This window comes from Callithrix jacchus, chromosome 8 (assembly GCF_049354715.1).
Source record: "Callithrix jacchus isolate 240 chromosome 8, calJac240_pri, whole genome shotgun sequence".
Lineage (NCBI taxonomy): Eukaryota > Metazoa > Chordata > Mammalia > Primates > Cebidae > Callithrix > Callithrix jacchus.
Window position 1 is genome coordinate 123,074,571 of NC_133509.1, and position 21,626 is coordinate 123,096,196.

At 40.9% G+C, this 21,626-nt stretch overlaps 1 protein-coding gene across 4 annotated transcripts in view; it reads right to left on the reverse strand.

Moving 5' to 3' along the window:
• KCNK10 (potassium two pore domain channel subfamily K member 10) overlaps positions 1-21,626 on the reverse strand; it is a 155,059-nt gene that overhangs the window by 38,189 nt on the left and 95,244 nt on the right. For all 4 annotated transcript variants that reach the window (XM_035261229.3, XM_054240249.2, XM_035261228.3 and 1 more), the window contains one exon: positions 8,115-8,275. In XM_035261229.3, coding sequence (XP_035117120.3) covers positions 8,115-8,275 — 161 coding nt within the window. The remainder of the gene's footprint in view (positions 1-8,114; positions 8,276-21,626) is intronic.

A 21,626-nucleotide genomic window follows, 5' to 3' on the forward strand; every position in this document is an offset into this window, starting at 1 on the left:
CTGAGAACTTAGGGAGAATTATTTTTACTTTAATTAGCATGGTATACTAAAATATTCTAAACTCCACATTGTTTTCATGGTATAGATTAATATATCTGACATTAATATTTTCAGCTCACCTGGAAGAGATTAAAGCAGGATTAGTGGTTCTAATCCAGGTCCTGCCACCAATTCACTGTATGAATCCAGGAAAGTCACATCATGGGTTCCATTTTCTCAGGTGTGAAATCTATGAATTGCACAACAGTAGTGTTCCCCCCAAAGAGTGAGGCACAAACCTTCTGGACCTAAATTCCTGAAATGCTGGTCACCCTAGAGTGGGACCCACAAGCACATCTCAGAGCATATGTATATGACTATACTAGTGCTCACCAATTTTAACATCCACTAGTATTCTTGGAGATAAAATAATGCATTCCAAACCCCCTTTGCAGCTACAAATGGGGTCTGGTAACTAGTTTGGGCCAATGGGCTCTACCTGAAGGGCAATGCTCTGAAGAGCCAGTATGCAGCACTTAGCTCCTTCCCTGGTCCTAACTAACCCTTGAGCCTGAGAAGCTACCTGGGTTCCAGCAGATCTGGCAGGAGTGGGAGTAAGCTGTTTGTGATAGCCTAGCTTATCCTGATTGATTCAAGGATCCCAACAGCCACCTGATATATGACAAGAAAAAGAGAAGGCATCTTCCCTATGAGTGGTCTCTATGGCTAGGAGTTAATCAACATCCATGTAAGACATTGTCATTCACTTACCCGAACTTCTTTGCTGACAGAATGCTAATTTTGTTCATCACAGTGATGTGTTCAGCCCCAAGAGATGAAACATGATTCCTCTACTCCTTAAGCATTGGAATCACCTGGAGAGCTTGGTAAACACAGATTGCTGAGCTCCAGCACCCCCCACCCCTGACACCAAGAATTTTCATTTCTAACAAGTTTCCAGTGGGCGCTGATGCTGCCGGTCCAAGGGATACTGATGCCTATGGTCAAGAGACCAAACTTTGAGAATCACTGGTCTACGTCCATCATGGCAATACTATCGTCCTTTGTCCAATACTTCCTTTCCTATACTCCCTTGCAGATGCGAATGTGATCTCATTCTGGTCAATGATACAGAAGGGGACATCTGCAGGGTAACTTTTGGGAAAGATTTTTCTGCCACAAAAGGAGCCAATGTCAACACAATATTGAAAACGAAGAAAAAAATGGGAGGACTGATACTAACTAGCTTTAAGGCTTACTATAAAGCTGAAGTAATCAAGAGAGTATAATATTGGAGAAAGAATAGACAAATAGATCAATGAACTAGAATAGAGAGCCCAAAATAGAACCACATAAACACAGTCAACTTATCTTTGACAAAGGAGCAAAGGCAACATGGAGAAAAAATCGTCTTTTCAACCAATGGCACAGAAACAACTGAACTACACATGCAAAAAATATGGCTGCAACACAAAGCTTACACCCTTCACAAAAATCAACTTAAAAGTGAACACATACCTACATGTAAAACGTGAAAGTATAAAATTCCTAGAAGATAACATAGAAAGAAATCTAGATGACCTTGGGTTTGGCAATTACTTTTTAAGTACAACAACAAACACATGCTCCATGAAAAAAAAATAATTGATAAGCTGGACTTCATTAAAATTAAAACCTCTGCTCTGTTAAAGGCACTATTAAGAGAATGAAAAGATAACCCATAGATTGGGATAAAATATTTGCAAAGGGTATACTTGATAAAGGATGGGAAATATATACTTGATAAAGGACTAATTCAAAATATACACAATATGGCCGAGCACCATGGCTCATGCCCATAATCCCATCACTCTGGGAGGCTGAGGCAGGTGGATCATCTGATGTCAGGAGTTTGAGACCAGCTTGGCCAACATAGTGAAACTCTGTCTCTAATAAAAATACAAAAACTAGCCAGGCATAGTGGCACACACCTGTACTCAGGAGGCTGAGGCAGGAGAATCACTTGAACCTGGGAGGTGAAAGTCACAGTGAGCCAAGATCATGCCACTGCACTCCAGCCTGGTGACAGAGCAAGACTCCATTTCAAATAATAATAATACATTATACATTAAAACTCAACAATAAGGAAACAAATAGCCCAATTAAAAAAAAAGCCAAAGACTTTAACAGACACTTCACCAAGGAAGATATACAGATGGCAAGTAAGCATCTGAAAAAAATGCTTCACATTATATGTTATCAGAGAAATGCAAATTAAAGCAAGATACCACTACACACTTAGAATTGAGAAAATTCAGAACACCAACAATAGCAAATGCTGATGAGCATGTGGAGCAATAGGAACTGTCATTCATTGCTTGTGGAAGTACAAAATTGTATAGCCACTTTGGAAGACAGTGTGGTGATTTCTTATAAACCTAAGCATATTCTTACCATGCAACCCAGTCATCACACATCTTGGTATTTAACCAAAAGAGTTGAAAACTTATGTCCAACCAAAAAACCTGTGCACAAAGGTTTATAGCATCTTTATTCATAATCACCAAAACGTGGAAGCAAACAAGATGTCATTCACTAGGTGAATGGATATATAAACTGTGATACACCCAGAAAATGGAATATTATTCAGCTCCCAGAAGAAATGGACAAAAGCCATGAAAAGACACAGAGGAAACTTTAATCCATATTTAAGTGAAAGAAACCAGTCTGAAAAGGCTACATACGGTATGATTCCAACGGCATGCCTGTATTAGTCCATTTTCACACTGCTGAAAAAGACATACCCAAAACTGGGAACAAAAAGAGGTTTAATTGGACTTTCAGTTCCACATGGCTGGGGAGGCCTCAGAGTCCTGGTGGGAGGTGAAAGGCACTGCTTACATGGCAGCGGTAAGAAAACAATGAGGAAGAAGCAAAAGCAGAAACCCCTAATAAAGCCATCAGATCTCGTAAGGCTTATTTACCTATCACTAGAATAGCACAGGAAAGACTGGCCCCCATGATTCAATTATCCCCTTCTGGATCCCTCCCAGAACACATGGGAATTCTGGGAGATAGAATTCAAGTTGAGATTTGGGTGGGGAGACAGCCAAACCATATCAATGACATTCTGGAAAAGGCAAAACTATAATAAAAATATGAGTAGTCAAGCATAGGGGAGCGGGACAGATGAACAGAGGATTTTTAGGAGAGTGAAATGTTATGTATGATACTATAATGGTAGATGCAGGTCATCATAAATTTGTCCAAATCCATAGATTCTACAACACCAAGAGTGAACCCTAATGTAAACTATGGACAGTAGGTGATAATGACGCATCAATGCAGGTTCATAAATTGTAGCAAATGTACCAGTCTGGTGGGGAATGTTGATAATGAGGGAGACTATGCATGTGTGGGGGTAAGAGGATATGGGATATCCCTGTACTTCCTCTCAATTTTGCTGTGAAGATGCAACTGCTCTAAAAATAAAATTTTAAGGGAGTTTCTTTTGTGTTTCCTGACATGAGGTTGGGTCAAAACATGCTATTTGATCATGAAGCAGTCATCTTGCAATGTGAGTGACAAGTCTCAGGATGATGAGCCACCATGCCAAGGAAAACAGAGCAGAAAGAATAGGGTAACAAATCTGGATACACCTGACATTGTGCAGCTGATAGCACAAGCCTCAATCAACATACCTCCAGGCTTCTTGTTATGTGAGATAAGGGTCCAAATTCTTAACCCATTATTAATCAATGTTGGGAGTATGAAAATTGTCAGAATCAAAATGGGATTACTTGTGTTTAAAACCCTGAGAAACAGAGTCAGAGAAAGCCAGGAAGGAAGTGTTCTAATGAATAAATGCCTGATTACAAGAGCTATCATAAAAGAATGCAAAAACTATAACCTTGCACAAAAGCCATCACAGCCTTACACAGAAAAGTATTTCTGTGTAGACATCTACCCAGCAACTGCCTGTCCAAACTTAGACTGGCATCACCCTTGTAATTGATCCTTGTGGCCAAGGATAATTATCTCAAAACAACTATATAATCCTCCTCATTTTTCCTTTAAAAACTTTTTTTTTTTTTGCTTTACCTCCTTGAATGCACACATAGTTTAAAGTGGCAGGTATGTTACCACTGCAGTGCCCATTTCTGAATAAATATTATTTTCTTTCAATGGGCCTCTCTCTGTTATTTAGGGTGACATAAATGGTGTCAGAAGTGGGATCAAAGTGAGTACACCTCAGAGAAATAAGAGGTCCCTGGAACTGACTGCAGTACTGACTGAGCCCTTTCTGCTCTCTGCCTCTGTCCATTTCCTCTTCTGTCTGGATGAATCTCCTCTCAGATTCTCAGACTCCCTCCCTTTGGTGAGTTCTTTCTGACTTTACAGGTGATTTAATTTGGCTAAAAGGCTGCCTTAAGTAAAGAATGTTACATCCCTCTTGGGTCCACCAAAGGTGTGTTTGTTTGTTTGCTGGTTGGTTGATTAGTTTGTTGCCAAGCAGTTTCTGATATAAATAAAAGTATCCTTCTGCATTGAGTACTCTGATTTCTACAGAATTTACATTCTGTCTTTATGGCATGTCTTTTCTGATGAATTCACTTTTGGTTCTTTCTGTACATCTAGTCTAACATTTCATTTGGTATGCACATCTGGCTTAAAAATTTTGTACGGCTGGATGTGGTGGCTCAAACCTGTAATCCCAGCACTTGGGGAGGTCAAGGAGGATGGATCACCTGAGGCCAGGAGTTCCAAATAAGCCTGGCTAATATAGTGAAACCTCATATTTACTTAAAAAAAAAGGAAAGGAAAATTATAAGCATTCTTATTTTAGTTTCATTTAGATTTGGTTATTACACACATCTGCAAATAATTTGGCACCTTAACTTTTACCTTTCCTTTGTTTCTGAACATCTTCTGAGAGCAAAATTAAACATTCTAAATGCTGGTGCAAGAAGGCCATTTAAAAGCGTTGTGGTAAGCTTCTATGTTTGTAGCCATTTGTTACACAGCAATAGAAAAACTAATGCAGTAGCAAAGTCCTAATTCAGGGTAAAGTGAATATAAGCCCTTTTGGAAACAAAGCTAAAACTGTATTCTCTAATCAGCTTATAAGTAATAAAGCTGGCATTTTGATCTCTATCTGATTCCTCTATTTCACAATTAGTTCTGAACTCCAGAGGAAAGGAAAGAATTTGTATTTGTTCATGCAATAAAAAACTCCAATTGTCAGTCATTTTATTACTCAGCAACCAAAAGCATTTCTAAGTAATGCAACACCTCTCAGCAATTCTTTTAAATGAGAGGCAGACCTGGGATGTGTTGGAAGGTCCCAAACCTGGGTCACCTCAGGATTCAGGCATCCAGAAGACCAACTTTTAAATTTTATTTTATTTTATTTATTGATACAGGGTCTTGCTCTGTTGCCCAGGCTGGAGTGCAGTGGCATGATCTCAACTCACTGCAACCTCCACCTCCTAGGTTCCAACAATTCTCATGCCTCCATCTCCTGAGTAGCTGGGATTATAGACATGCACTACCATGCCCTGCTAATTTTTATATTTTTAGTACAGACAGGGTTTCACCATGTTGGCCAGGCTGGTCTCAAACTCCTGACCTCAGGTGATCTACCTGCCTCAGCCTCCCAAAGTGCTAGGATTACAAGTGTGAGCCACCATGCCTAGTACAAGGCCAGCTTTAGATTTTATTTTTACTCCACAATAAATCCTCTCTTCCCAAGAGCTCGGAGAAAACATAGTAGATCAAGAGAGGGGTTTAACACTCATTGAGCAGATGAAATAAATAAATAAACCTTCCCCCATAAGAATTAAAAATTCACAACCCCGAGCTTTGTTAGTTTATACAATTTTCACTTCTCAACCACCTAAACATAATTGGACTTTTAAATATAGTTTAAATCAATGGCAGAAAACTTTGAGATTTTCTTCCAAAACTTTACATGCAGCAAGCAAACTGCTACAGGCTCAGTTGTTTGTATATTTAGGAAGTGTGCTAACATTCCCCTTGAATTTGGTCACCTTTTCCAATAGCACCCTCCAACACTCAGCAAATGCATTCATTGTGCACTGCCCATTCAATAATATGCAACTGTCTCGTCTTCTTAAAAGAATCCTGATCTTTGACGGTGCTGCAAGGAGCTGAGTGGACAATCAGCATAAAGATGAAATGTGAGGTTTCTAAGTCTCTGTCTAAGAATCTGCTGATGATCCATGTAACAGGCAGCTTCAAAGGGAAGGAGAACCGTACACTCTATTTGTGGTCTAAATTCATTAGGGAAGACTAAGTCCCTACATTTAGTAGTAGATGTCCAAATGACTGCAACCTCTTCCGTCATTTTGAATATAGTAACTAGAATTTTTTTCTGCTAAGGAGGATTTCAAAAACTTTTAGTCTAATCCTTTCTTCTACAAATAAGGAAACAGATCTAAAGAAGCTACATAAAAATAAAAATGCCAGATCAGTCATTTCCCCAACTGAATCCTGTTCTGAGTGTTCCATCCACCAGATTCTTTCTTCTCTAAGTCAGAGGGCCATGAGGTAGTAGCTAAGAGGGTGCCTCTAAGAAGTTCAAAACAGTTCTTAGAGACAGGGCTGCCATGTCTGGTTTAGGAGGACCTAAACATCTGAAAAATCAGGGAAGCTGAGTACTGACGGTTTCCATGGCGACTACTGAGGAGCCCAGGTGCATGCTCTAATGAGGCCACCAGCCAGCCAGCATTAAGGAGCAAAGGCTGTGGGACATTCCAGAAAAACTCACACACCACAGAGCTCTCAGATGAAAGCTGGAGGAATGGCTAGCCTGCCTACGAGGGCTTCTCTTGGAGAGACACATAGAAGCTCTGGACTCTATATGTCTGCCCTGTGACAAGCTCTTTTCCACACATTATTTCATTTAATCATCACCAAAACCTGACAAAATAGATTCAAATTTTATCCCCTTTTGTGAATGAGTAAACTGAGGCGGCTGACTCAGGGTCAGTGAGATTATAAATGGCTCCCCCAGCTCTGGTGCCTCATTCCTCCCATCCTACTCTTTTTAAGAAACTTCTGAAACTGCTCATCTGAAAGCTCCCTTGCATTCTTCTAAAAAGAAGTATAAGCCATTATTGCAAAGACAGCCTTGAGCTCAAAGTTTGAGAGTTCTTACAAGGGAAAAAAAGCACAGCATTAGAGTTCCAAGCTGATCTACCTTTGCCCACCATTCCTAGATCCTAGAAAAGACCTCGAAATGTCATTCTTAAATATTAAGTCATCATAAGAAAGAATTCCCAGAGGATGGTTTGAAAGACTTGAGCATTAGGTTAGTACTGAGTAAGAGAGCAGAAATGACCTTACACCTGAGCAAAACAAGTTTTCTGTGAAACCATATGAATGAGTGTGAGTTAAAGGCTACTGGGAACGCCGGTTTAATCACCCAACCACTCATGCCTGTTACTGATGCCTGGAATCATTTATTAATTAATTTTAATTTTAGTAAATAAATGCATTGAGTTGAGATCGTTGTCTCTTGTTTAAAGACAAATATTCTAGAGAGGAAAAAGCCCACTAGGGCAATAGCAGTCATCAGCAGTTCAGTAGGAAGTAGTATATCAAGGTGCCATTTCTGAAGGAGCACTCAGCAGTGAGAGATGGGAGAGGGAGAGACCACTGCAGACAGGTGCAAAGCCCAGAGCAGTGTCTGGAGAAGTCAAGCTTCTGGAGGAAGCAGGATTAGCCCAAAGACACTGCGCTTGACAATAAAATGGAGTGAGGGAATTCCAACAACAAAATGGATGGATTTATAATTTTCTACCTCATTACAAACCCAATGAGGAACCTCTCTTCCATCTTTAAGGAGAAACTGAGTTTGTCTCACATCTTCAAAATATCTGGGTTGGCAAATCCATACTTAACTTTCTTGTGTCATGATTGTAGAAATACCACTCTAAAATAGGAAGCTACTCAAAGAAGAGAGTTTAGGTGCAAGATCTTTGACTTCCATTGGCCAAAACAGAAAATACCATCATAATATTAAACTATTCCATTAAAAGCAGACAATGCCCCTGATACTGCCTCCTGGATACTGTCAGGCTAACGCCAACTGAATCACAGTGGTTAGAACTGAAATATGATGCAGTACTCACTCGAAAGACCTTCTCCACTCTTGCAATGCTTTTCCCAAAGATGGTTCCAAGTTGGTCTCCAATTCCAGCCAATAAGAAGCCAAAGAGTGGAATTCCAAAGATGGCATATAAAATACAAAAGATTTTTCCTCCTTCAGTGCTCGGAGCAATATTCCCATACCCTGGTGAGAAATATTAAAAAGAGGGAGAGTAGCAGAGAAATTAGCATACTGACCAAGGAACTCACAGACTTTTTAGAAAACTTTGTATATTTCCCCCACTTTTTGAGCTTTAGGGGGTAGAACTTCATTTCAGAGGCGGTATACAATTCAAAACATGGTTCCATTGCTTGTCTTCCTTCTCACCTTATAAACAGTTTCAAGGTTTCTTGGATAATAACACATTTTAGGAAAATTGTGGTCACTCAGAATTTTCATTTTCATTTCCAACAAAAAGTGATACCACCTTTTTCTGAAACACCAAGCATCATGGACATGTCTAGTTTAGAGACACCTGAACACCTGGAAAGCAATCACCACTGCATGTTTTAGATTTGACAAGAGCTTCTTTTTCACAGTCTTACCCGTGAGCTCCACCTGGACAGACTGTGGCTGTTTTGAAGGGTGATGGGTACCCCATATTAAAGAGGAAATGTGGTTTAGTACAAATTTACAAAGGACTCATGAATTGTGCACGCCTACTCTGGGAAGCCTGAAAACAGGAAAGAATGGGGAAGGGAAGGCTTTGTGCTGCCTCTCCCCACTGCCAGTAAAGTTTAGCCTTGGCTGGTCCTTTTTTCTCTTTACCAGGAGCTCCACATCATCTCTCAGTTCTGCCCCTCCTCCCAACCACCTCTCATATTGAGGGTACTAAGGTGCTAAATGTTTATTGATGGATGTTTGAATACAAGAGAATCTTTTTTCTACTAACATGTATTTCAAATAGTGCTTTGAAAATGCCAACATGTACATTCTTAAGAGTATCGCAAGTACATAAGTAACTTATCTATAATGAGTATTGGGCTTACTCTATATGGATGAGGCTAAAGTACTGCTGGAAGAAAAAGGCATTAGCATACTTTATATGCAGATGAAAGTCTAAATTAATATTCATTTTTTGTGCCAATTCATATGACAATCTTATGTTAACAAGTATCTGGACAGTAATCTAACCATTCTCCCAAATCTGGGTAACTCATGTGGCGCCTGTTTCTCAATCCATGCAATTAGTGACTTATTGGGTCCACAGTTACTGGCAGGTTGGGAATTCAACATGATTTTTAAAAAATGTTGATGGTTAGTCCATCATTCAGCCACCCACAGGCCGGGAGAACTCATGGTTGCCTTCTGCCTTTGGGAATGAGTCACCTGGCTACTTTCCTTTGCAATCTTCTGTTCTGAATCATTCAAACCTCTTATAACAAATAATGTAAATCACAGCATCCACTTCTAAAGTGAGTGTTCAGGCTAGTCTTCCTCATTTTGTATTTCTTTTATTCACCAGGATTTTGATTTAAATATGCAAAAAAAGAACTCTCAGAACTTTTCTTAGGTACTTTTCAGGGACTGGGACAAAATCATTTTTCCAAACATCCCCTACTATAATGGTTGAGCTGACGTTAAGCTAGCCCTTTTGAAAAGGAAATAAATGAGCCTCTACAGTCTCACTTTATGTATCTTTGTGGTGACTCTTGGAAACATCCAAATAACTTGTGAAAACACTGAAGACCCCAGCTTAACTGTCTCACGATTGCCTAATTTTAGGGCATATAAGTTGTCCAAGCATCTCAGAAAGAAACATATTGCAGACACAGGCAAAGAAATGGAGGCTTGGAACCGGATGAATAGGCATCTCATTAATCGTGACAACTGCTATACCTACTTCCTCCAGCTTTCAGAGATGACCACCTCCACCTCCTGGGTAAGGCACTGTGCCTTACCATAGAGCCTCAGGGAGAGGTGAGGAGATGAAAGATCCGGATCCAATTCCACCTCACACTACCTGTTCCTTCTTAGATGCACTTAACCTCTATAAATCCAGTGTCAGAGGTACTCAAGGAAAACGCAGGGGGAAAAAAATCAATGAGCGGTAAAGTACTGTATCGACACAATTATTATTATTATTATCATCATCATAATTGGTTCCTTATTTGTTCAGTGTTTTGTTGACCAGAACATTAAAATACAATTAAAGCAAAGTTCTTGGGTAAGAGCATGAGTGATGCAATATCCAAACAAGCCTTTAAATGTATTCACAGCCGTCTTTCTTCGGTGACACACTGCCTAGTGGACAGAAAGTCATCATTCTTGAGTGACTCTGTGTCTCATGCATGGGCACATGTGTGAGTGTATTTGTGCTCCATGCCTTTGGTGAACTATAAGGAAAGACCATTTAACCCTCAACCCTGTCACTCTGGGAGAATTCCAGCACTTACACTTTAGAGCTTTGTTCTGAGGCAGTAGGAAGACCACATTCCTGGATGTGGGGATCTAGTTATTCCCCATCTGTCTGACTGCCCTGCCCATCCTTCCAGAATGCTTGAGTAGAACTTTGAAGTAAGGTGTGACAGTTGTCTGTAGGCTTAGAACTAGAGACTACACAGATTTTTGTTCTGATTCTTCTATTTACTAACTCTCAGGTCGTGGGCACATTCTTAATCTCTCTGCCTCACTTTCTTCATCTAAAAGGCAGGGCTATTAAATAGCCTACCTACAGCTATTAAAGATTCAATGAGTTATGTGCAAAGCAAGAGTTACATGTAAATATTAAATACCTGTGAAACATGCAAACTAAGCACCCAGTGTTAGCAATTATAAGTTTGTCCTGTGCTTTTCTGTGGGAAGGAATTATTTCTGAGCAATATGTCTCTAGGAAAACTCAGTCCCAGGAGAAAACAGGTGGTTGATTCTTATTTTCTTTCCAGAAACTTCACTGTTCTCCCACAGCACCCACAGCACCAGGACAAGGGACAAGACTTCTATACCTGGAGCTGGATTTGGCTCCGTGATTTGGGTGGACCTCCAGTTGAATGTGAGGTGTGGGTATCTCTCAGGACAGTTGGGGCAATGGAGGCTGGGAAATGAGAGGGGATGGCACAGGGGTAAATGTCCAGTAGAACTAGCCCAGAACATTATAACTGGATTTAAGTAAATCCAAAGGAGTCCAAGGAGCATCTCCACCAATTGGCTTCTGGTGACTTTCAGCAAAAGACAACCAGCTCCACAGGGACAAAGCCAAGGGGAGGCATAATGAATGTGCATTAAGATGAGCTCAAGATGAGTTCAGATCTGTTCACCTCTGGCTAGAAAACAGTTCCATGTCCTTCATGAAGAGAAAGCTGGCATTTAAGGGCAAAGAATATGAACAGACACTTCTCAAAAGGAGACATTTATGCAGCCAACAAACATATAAGAAAAAGCTCACCATCACTGGTCATTAGAGAAACGCAAATCAAAACCACAACAAAATAGCACCTCATGCCAGTGAGAATGGCGATCATTAAAAAGTCAGGATACAACAGACGCTGGAGAAGATTTGGAGAAATAGGAATGCTTTTACACTGTTGGTGGGAGTGTAAATTAGTTCAACCATCATGGAATACAGTGTGGTGATTCCTCAAGGATATAGAACTAGAAATACCATTTGCCCCAGCAATCCCATTACTGGGTATATACCCAAAGGATTATAAATCATTCTACTATAAAGATACATGCACACCTATGTTTATTGCGGCACTGTTCACAATAGCAAAGACTTGGAACCAATCCAAATGTCCATCATCGATAGACTGGATAAAGAAAATGTGGCACATATATGCACATATTCCACACCATGGAATACTATACAGCCATAAAAAAGAATGAGTTCGGGCCGGGCGCGGTGGCTCAAGCGTGTAATCCCAGCACTTTGGGAGGCCAAGGCGGGTGGCTCATGAGGTCAAGAGATCGAGACCATCCTGGTCAACATGGTGAAACCCTGTCTCTACTAAAAATACAAAAAATTAGCTGGGCATGGTGGTGCGTGCCTGTAATCCCAGCTACTCCGGAGGCTGAGGCAGGAGAATTGCCTGAACCCAGGAGGTGGAGGTTGTGGTGAGCCAAGATTGCGCCATTGCACTCCAGCCTGGATAACAAGAGCCAAACTCTGTCTCAAAAAAAAAAAAGGATGAGTTCATGTCCTTTGCAGGTACATGGATGAAGCTGGAAACCATCATTCTCAGCAAACTGACACAAGAACAGAAAACCAAACACCGCATGTTCTCACTCATAAGTGGGAGTTGAACAATGAGAACACATGGACGCAGGGAGGGGAACATCACCCATTTTGGGGCCTGTCTGGGGGTGGGGGGCTAGGGGAGGGATAGCATTAAGAGAAATACCTAATATAGATGACGGGGTGATGGATGCAGCCAACCACCATGGCATGTGTATACCTATGTAACAAGCCTGCACATTCTGCACAAGTACCCAAAACTTAAAGTATAATTTTTAAAAATTTAAAAAAATAAAATAAAAGAGGATGACTTGTGCCTGAGGAGCACGCACAAAAGCTTCCATTTGCTGTTTACATGCCAAAGTCCAATCTTTGCCCAACTGTGTGTCATGCAGCCTCACTTGTTAACAGTGCGCTTTCTTATTATGATCACCAGACTGTCTACCCTGGCAGACCTGCTTTATGGATATGCCCCCTGTGCAGTCCCACGGGACCCACACGTAGAAGGATCCTGTGCTTGGTTTAATGCTCTCAGCTTTAAGCCATTTTGGTGTTTTAGCAAGGGACCCCACTTCAATTTGCAGTGAGCCCTACAAATTATGTCCCTGGCCCTGGTGACTGGAACTGGACTCTGTTGCTTACTAACTACGAAGGATTGAGCAAGTTATTTAACTTTTCTGGGCCTCAGTCTTCTCATAGATAAAATGAGGCTAATAACAGTACCCATCGCGTGCGGTTATGCAGGATTAAATGAGATGATGTTTATGGAGCACAATGCATGTTAACTAGTAAGAACTCAGTAAATGTTAGCCACGGTGATTGTTCTTTCCAGACCCATGGGTTAAACATCCCATCTAAATCAAGTGTGGGGGCTAACACTCATAATCTCAGCACTTTGGGAGGCTAAGGTGGGAGGATCACTTGAGGCCGGGAGTTTGAGACCAGCCTGAACAATACTGTGAGCCCTTCTCTCTACACAAATTTTCTTAAAAATGAGTGTGGCATGGTGGTGCACACCTGTAGTCCCAGCTACTTGGTTGGCTGTGGTGGGAGGACCGTTTGAGCCAGGAGTTTGAGGTTATGGTAAACTACTATCACACTACTGCACTTGAGCCCAGGCAACGAAGCAAATACCCCTCCTCTGAAAAATGAAAATGAGAAATAAACATCCAATCCATCATGCTGGGTAAGTACCAACATGTACCTTGATACCCTGATAGGGACAACCCTGAAATGAGGCTGCCAGGCAAGACACACAGTGACTGGCTACCACCTGGCTCCTGACCAGAGGCTCTCTCTCTCTGATCTGAGTAGAGTCAGGTGGCTCAATCTGAAAATGCCTCACAGACTAAACTCTAATAGCATTTCATAGGTATTGGTAAGAGCCTGATCCCTTGCTGCCCTTCTACAAATGACAGCTTGTGAAAAAGCATCTGCACATAGAAGTTAGCATCATTCATCCAGCTTAGAAAAGCTAGTTACTGGGGACCTGCCAGCAGAGCCAATAATCAAAGGCAGGTGGGACTTTCTCACACTGAAATAGTGACCAAGAAGGGATCAGGGTGCAGTGCATCCTTGACATTGACTAGGCAGAGTCTGCTCTTCCTTCTGGTGTGGCTCCTGGTCTGGAGAAGTGCCCGAAGGTATTCCGTTTGCTCTATACTAGCAAACCTTTCCATATATCTCAGCACAAGAAAACATTCTTCAAAAAAGAAGTGCTTTGATATCCTCAGATAAAAGGGATCTCTGATACTAAGGAGTAGCGCTGCTTTTCAGAAAAGATTCTATTAATTCCCAAGGTGTCTCTATACACGTTCTACCTAATAAACACATTTTTTACATCTGAAAAGTACATAACCTTAAGCTGCTCATGAGAGTCTATCTGGAAAGAAATTTGGCAAACCTTTAAAAAGGTCATGCCTTTGACAGAGCAATCCATTGGTAATCTTTCCAAGGAAGCAACCAAAGATGAAGACCACACTTCACAATGTAACACTATGGTGTTACACTATTACAAAAGTAGAAACAGCTTAAGCTTCCAGCAATATGTGATCCTAGTGTGAAAAATTGATCCAATATAAACCATCAAAGAATGTGTTTTTCAAGGAACTTTCATAATATGCAAAATGTCTGCAATATTATGTTGCAAATTTTAAGATCCAAAGGAAACAGGCCAATATTTGTGTTTTTCACAATTAATGAAAACACAGCTCATCAGCGCTCATGGTTCCTCTTTCCTGACTCCTTTAACTAGTGAAAAATTGCTCAGGAAGAACTGGACGAATTGCTGGGCTCTGAGTTTTCTTTGAAACCTTGTGATCACATGCAATGAATGAATTTTACCACTGGGTAATTGGAAAAACAATTATTTCTGCATCTCATTATTCTTAAGACTTTCTTTGGAATTCTCTAGCTGTATCTTTATAAGATCCTTCACTCTGGAGTTAAAATTTAGCCAACGAAATGACATTCAAATTACAAAGCATCCTTTTTCAGTTAAGAGAAAGAGTGAGAGGGAAAAGCGTGTTTTCTAAGTTGAATAGAACAAGGACCCTATCTCTAGTGTTCACACTGTACGATGATCCTGAAGTGAACTTTGCATTTCTGACTTTGATGCATGTTTGTTTTGTAGTAGTTTCCTGTTCAGCATCCACTTCCTTCTGATTTTTGGGAAAGATTCCCTTCCTGTGCATAACTGGTATGACACAGCGTCCTGCCTCCCACCACAGAGGAAACAGCCTCCTAGGCACCCAGGATGAGTGCATTGAACCAATAGAAAGGCTCTGCCTAAGACTTTAAATCAAGAGTCTATGGTCCAAAGATGATGGCAGATGGCAGCTGCAGTAGCCAGAAGGCTCAGTCTCTAGCTGTGGAGGTCAGAAGATATTCACTGGCCTGCCATGAGCTCTGACCCAAAGTGTGTATTAAGAGGTTCTCAGTTGTAGGCAATAGAAAGCTCAAAGCACACTAGCTTAAACAACCAAAGAAAATATACTGACCCCAGTAAATAGAAGGAGGTTTAACATTTATTTATTTATTTATTTATTATTTTGAGATGGAGTCTCGCTCTGTTACCCAGGCTGGAGTGCAGTGGTGTGACCTCGGCTCACTGCAACCTCCACCTCCTGGGTTCAAGCAATTCTCTGCCTCAGTCTCCCAATTAGCTGGGATTACAGGCACCTGCCACCACTCCTGGCTAATTTTTGTATTTTTAGTAGAGATGGGGTTTCACTGTCTTGGCCAGGCTAGTCTGGAACTTCTGACCTCGTGATCCACCCACTGCAGCCTCCCAAAGTGCTGGATTACAGGTGTGAGCCACCACACCTGGCCTAACATTTATTTCTTAACACTTCATGGGTAGCTCCATCCAGAGCTCAAATGATATAAGCGAGACCCCATTCACCACTTCTCTTTTTTCATTCTGCTTCTTTAGTGTTTCATAAATTTTAGGCAGAACAACCCAGGCCGGGGGCGGGGGGGCGAACAATGACTGTCAGTGCCTAGGCCTGTCTTTCTCCAGACTTACTTTTAGTAAGAAAGAGAGATCATTTCCTTCAAAGCTCCAGCAAAAGCCCCTAATCCAGATCGTATGTCCATCTTTGAACTAACAACTGTGGCCAAGCCCTGGATTTCTTAGTTTAGAGAAGGTGATTGCTCACCTGAGGCCTGGGGACCAAGAGTGGAGAGGGGAACCCCTGGGGATATGACAATGAGGAAACAGGTAAATAAGTGAATGGAAGCCAGGCAGCAGAATCCAAGGGCTAAGAGCCATTTACTCAAATGCAAAGATTCCAGTGTAAGCACACACAAAAAAGAACAGAAACTATCACATACCAAACATTCTTAATTAGGCAGATGGAGCCACCATTCCTCAGTCACGTGATATTATGTGGATGAATAAACATAGTTATCCAATAAACCAAGTTCCTGAATTCCTAACAAGCTAACACAATAAATTCCATTAATGTGCCTTCCAATGTAGCTACAGTGTTTTTCAATGCAGCAGACAGATCATTCATGTAGCTGTGTCAAGAAACAGGAAAATTAGGAGTTTCCTTCAATATACACTAATGTCTCACAAATGCAATACCAGGTACTGGAGAGCATTTTCCAAAATGTACTTCTTGAAGTGGCCCAGACTTTCTCAATTTTAATTGGCTTACAATAAATCCTCCTACAATGCATGACACTTGTTCCCAGGTTAAAAGTCTGCTGAACACAATGAAACCTGACATTGGTCTTCTAGGATCTACTACAGTGATGCCCTTGGTGTTGTTCAGGTTTCCAACACTTTCTGCTGTTATACCAAATGGTGCCAGGTCACCCTTCTTTTGTTGGATGCTGTGATCTGTGGACTAAGCTGACCTAACCTGGCCTAGAGTGCCAGAAAAGGCTTCTAAGCCCCAGACCCACTGGTGTCATGGACATCTTGAACACTTTTAATAGCTAACATTAATATATTTGCAGATTTGCCAGTGCAAACCTAGCATGTTGTATAATTAGATTAAGAGGCTTTCTAAATATGAATGGCAATTGTCTTTCATCCAAAGTGTTCTTGTGGCATATAAGTTTCTATTTCACCTAGAAACAACCTAGGTCCTAAAGGCTAGATCTCAAAACTAAAATAAAAACTTGTGCGTCGAAAACAATGGTTAGCCTCTGAAATTTGCCAATAGGAAGTTGATTTTCAAAATGTGCCTCAGAGGAAAGAACCTCTCAAAAGGCGTAGCTGGGCCTCAGAAAGCAATAAGGGAGGGAAGTCTTCCTAGAAAGTACAAACAAGTTTTAATGGAGGAATTTCCCCACCAGGAGAACAGGGGAGTCTCTCTGCCTGTCCATCATTGCTGTGGACCAGTCACTGCTGGGTGTCTCTCCTGCTTCTGAATGAAGATGTTTATTGCAGTGTTAATTCACAATTGTATGTGGGCAGAAAACCCTCAAACTCATTTTCAGCAGAGCTGGAAGAAGGATATAATCCAGAGATTCCAGCATATGTGTAAGAACTACTGAAAGAAGCAGAGATTGGACAGAGCCATGTGAACAGAAAAAGAGAGAAGCTCGGAGAATGACGAAAAAATGGTAAATTTCAGAAAGTACCAGAAAATATCCAAGTATAAAGGTGAGGGTCTCACTCTGAACTTCAAAAGAGATGTCCCTCTGTTTACCAAGTGTGAAATACAGGATAAAGAGGGATAACAGCAGAAGCCACCCTGAACTTGATCTGGTTCAGAAAACAGCAGAGCTAGGACAGAAATAATACAGATGGACCCTATTTGCAGGAAACACTCTTCACAGAAATGAAGAGAGTTAGGATGTGCTAACTGGAGGGTGGTACCCTGATTCACCCTGCTCTCCTCTCCCCGACCCTATGAAACCATTTGACAGAAAGCTGATCCAGGAATATCCAGTTTGCTTGGTATTTTAAAAAGAAGTTGACCCTGCATAAATATAAACCTTCCATAAGAAAAAAAAATGTGAAAAGTAGCAAAACTTACCAATGGATAGAAGGATGGTCACCAGAAAAATGCTTCCAAACCCATACCAAAATTGTAACCAGGTATGAAATAATCATCTCTAAGAATCTTCACAGAGAAGCCAAAAAGCAGAAATGCAAGAAATCAGTGGAAAAATTGAACAACTGAAGATGAAATGTGAGCTATGAAATTCAGGAATGAAATGGAAAAGGGAAAAATCAAAAATCCCCCACTGATCACAAAGACAAAAAATAAAATTGGAAGGAGCACGTGGTAGCATAGGCATTGTGGAAAACATACAAAGAAAAGGAATATGGAGAATAAAATTAACAAAATGAAAACTAAATTTTAAGAGTTAAAAAGTAGAAAAGAAATGAGAGACACAGAAGACAGGTAAAGAAGTTAGAAATATGTATAGCGGTAATCTCCCAAAGAACAAAACCAAAACCACACAGCAAAGAAAACGTTTAAAGATTGGCAAGCAAGAAAACTTTACCGCAATAAAACAGACAAAACCTAGTAATGTTTTCAGATGAAAGATAAAGAAATAACCTTTTAAGTCACTGAACAAAAAGATCAGGTCACCTATAAAAGGGGGAAAAAATAGGCTGGCATCGGGTCCCCCCTCCCCCGCTAGAAACACTGGAAAACAGGAGAGGAACATCTTTGAGACCAGTTACAAAGAAAATGTGAAGCTAGGCATGGTGGCTCACACATGTAATCCTAGCACTCTGGGAGTCCAAGGAAGGAGGATCCTTTGAGGCCAGGAGTCTGACACCAGCCTGGGCAACACAGAGAGGCCTGGCTTCTACAGAATATTTTAAAAATTAGCTAGCCCTGGTGGTATGCACGCACCTCTAGTCCCAGCTACTCAGGAGGTCGAAGCAGAAAGACCACTTGAGCCCAGAATTGGAGGCTGCAGTGAGCTATGATCGCACCACTGCACTCCAGCCTGGACAACAGAGCAAGACTCAGTCTCAAAAGAAAGGGAAAATGTGAGTGAACAAAATGAATTTCATTTTGTTTCAACTATCCTTCAAATGTCAAGCTACACCTGTGAACAGTGCAAGAGCTCACGGAATGTTGCTCCCCTGAGCCTTTCTTAAGTCAACTACTTGAAGATGACTTTCAGCCAAGTACGTGATCATGAGATAAACAGCAGCAAAGAGATTAGAGATGAACACGCATGATATCTAACTGTAGAGCTATGATGAAAACGAATGCAAAAATCAGGGTAACAGATTAAAATGTAAATTACGTCCCCTGAGTTTATACAGCCATACCTCAGAGACATTGTGAGTTAGGCTTCAGACCACTGCAATAAAGTGAGTCGCACGGTTTCTTTTTTGTTTCCCAATGCATATAAAAGTCATGATTACACTCTACTATAGCCTATTAAGTGTACAATAGCATTAGGTCTAAAAAACAATATACGTGCCTTAACTTCAAAATACTCTATTGCCAAAAATTCTAACAATAATCTGAGCTTTCAACAAGTCATAATGTTTTTGCTAGCGGAGGGTCTTCCTCTGATGCTGATGACGGCCGACTGATCAGGGTGGTGACTGTTGAAGGCTGGGGTGGCTGTGACAATTTCTTGAAATAAAACAAGAAGCTTGCTGCATCCATTGACTCTTCCATTCACAATTTCTCTGTAACATGCAATGCCATTTGATAGTATTCTGCACACAGTAGAACTTTTTTCAAATTGGAATCAATCCTCTCAAACCCTGTCACTGCCTTATCAACTAAATTGATAGAATATTCTAAATCCTCTGTTGTCATTTCCACAATATTCACAGCATCTTTACAGGCAGGAGCAGATTCCATCTCAAGAAACCACTTTCTTTGCTCATCCATAGAAGCAACTCTTCATACATTCAAGTTTTATCATGAGATACAGCAATTCAGTCACATCTTCAGGCTCCACTTCTAATTCCAACACACCGGCAGTGACAGCCTCCATAGAATTCAAAAGTGAAGGCTTAAACCTCTCAGAATCATCCATGAGGCTTGGAATCAACTTCTTCCAAACTCTGTTAATGTTAATATGTTGACCTCTTCCAGTTAATCACAAAAGTTCTTAATGGCATCTGCAATGATGACTCCTTTCCAGGGGATGTTCAATTTACTTTGCTCAGAGCCATCAGAGGGGGAGCTGAGGTGGGAGGATCCCTTGAGCCCAGGAATCAAGGCTGCAGTGAGCCATGAAGGCACTACTGCACTCCTGCGTGGGTGACACAGAGAGATCCTGTCTCAAAAAAAACCACAAAATTTCCTTTGCACTCACAGCTTGACTAACTGTTTGGCAGAAGAGACCTAGCTGTTGGCCTGTTTGGAGTTCTGTATGCCTTCCTCACCAAGCTTAATTATTTCCGGATTTACATTTAAAATGAGAGACATGCACTCACTCTTCCTTTCACTTGAACACTGAGAGGCCACTGCAGGGTTATTAATTGGCCAAATTTCAATACCATTGTGCCTCAGGGATCAGGGATGCCTGAATGGCCGGCTGGTGAAACAGTCAGAACACACGGCACTTACTAAGTTCACCATCTTAAAAGGGCCTGCCTGGTTTGTGACACCCCAAAACAATGACAATCATCACCTCAAAGATCACTGACCACACATATCCTTAGCAGACATAATTAAAAGTGAAAAAGTTTGAAAATATTGTGAAAATTACCAAAGTGTAACACAGAGACACAGAGTGGTGCATATGACATTAGAAAAATGGCACCAATCGACTTGTTCAATGTGGAATTGCCACACACCTTCAATTTGTTTAAAAAAAAATTCAACATCTTCAAATAACAATGAAGCCAGGCACAATAAAGTGAGATACAACTTACAGAGAGTGATACAATGAGTAATAATGGATAGCAGAAGACAGAAAGGAAGTTGAGATGCTAAGTTCACTGACTGCATTATATGTAATAGCTGAGAGCCAAGAGTTATCATTTAGAGCTGGCAAATCATATAAGAGAAACATAAGCACATTTAATCATTTGAAAGATGATGTCCACTAAAATTTTGTGTTGGAAAAAGAGAGAAGAGATATCATCACCCATTATAGGGATCGAATATATATTGGTTAATAAATAGAACACTGAGATTATTATACGCTGTTATACTTATAAAGTTAGCCCCTAGGCCAGGTGTAATGGCTCATATATTCAATCCCAACACTTTGGGAGGCCAAGGTGGGTGGATCACTTGAGGTCAGGAGTTCAAGACCATCCTGGCTAACACAATGAAACCCTGTCTCTACTAAAAATACAAAACAGCCAGGCATGGTGGCAGGTGCCATAATCCCAGCTACTCAGGAGGCTGAGGCAAGAGAATTGCTTGAACCCTGGAGGCGGAGGTCGCAGTGAGCCGAGATTGCGCCACTGCATTGCAGCCTGGGCGATAAGAGTGAAACTCCATCTCAATAAATAAATAAATGAAGTTAACCCCTAAGATAAAAATGCAAAACTGTCTAAGTGTTACAAAAACACTCACGCACACACAAATAAAATAAGACAAAGACTGATACAGGAAAGAAGTCATCATAGTTCATTCCAGGATCAGTTGCAAAAAGCACTTACCTAGTCAAAATAATGCAGATGTTTCACTTCTATCTAATTAAAATTGGGAAGACAGGAGGACAGGAAAAGAGCCCTTCTGTGGTGGGGCAGGGAGGAAGAAAGAGAACTAACTCCTCATCTTCCTCAATAGCAAGTCAAAAAAATGCCCAAAATTGAAAATTGTGGAAGTAGAACAAGCATGATATTTAAAGACATGGGGATAAATGTTAAAATCAACAATCAAAACAGATGAAAGTGACAGTCTCTGGGAGGGTAAG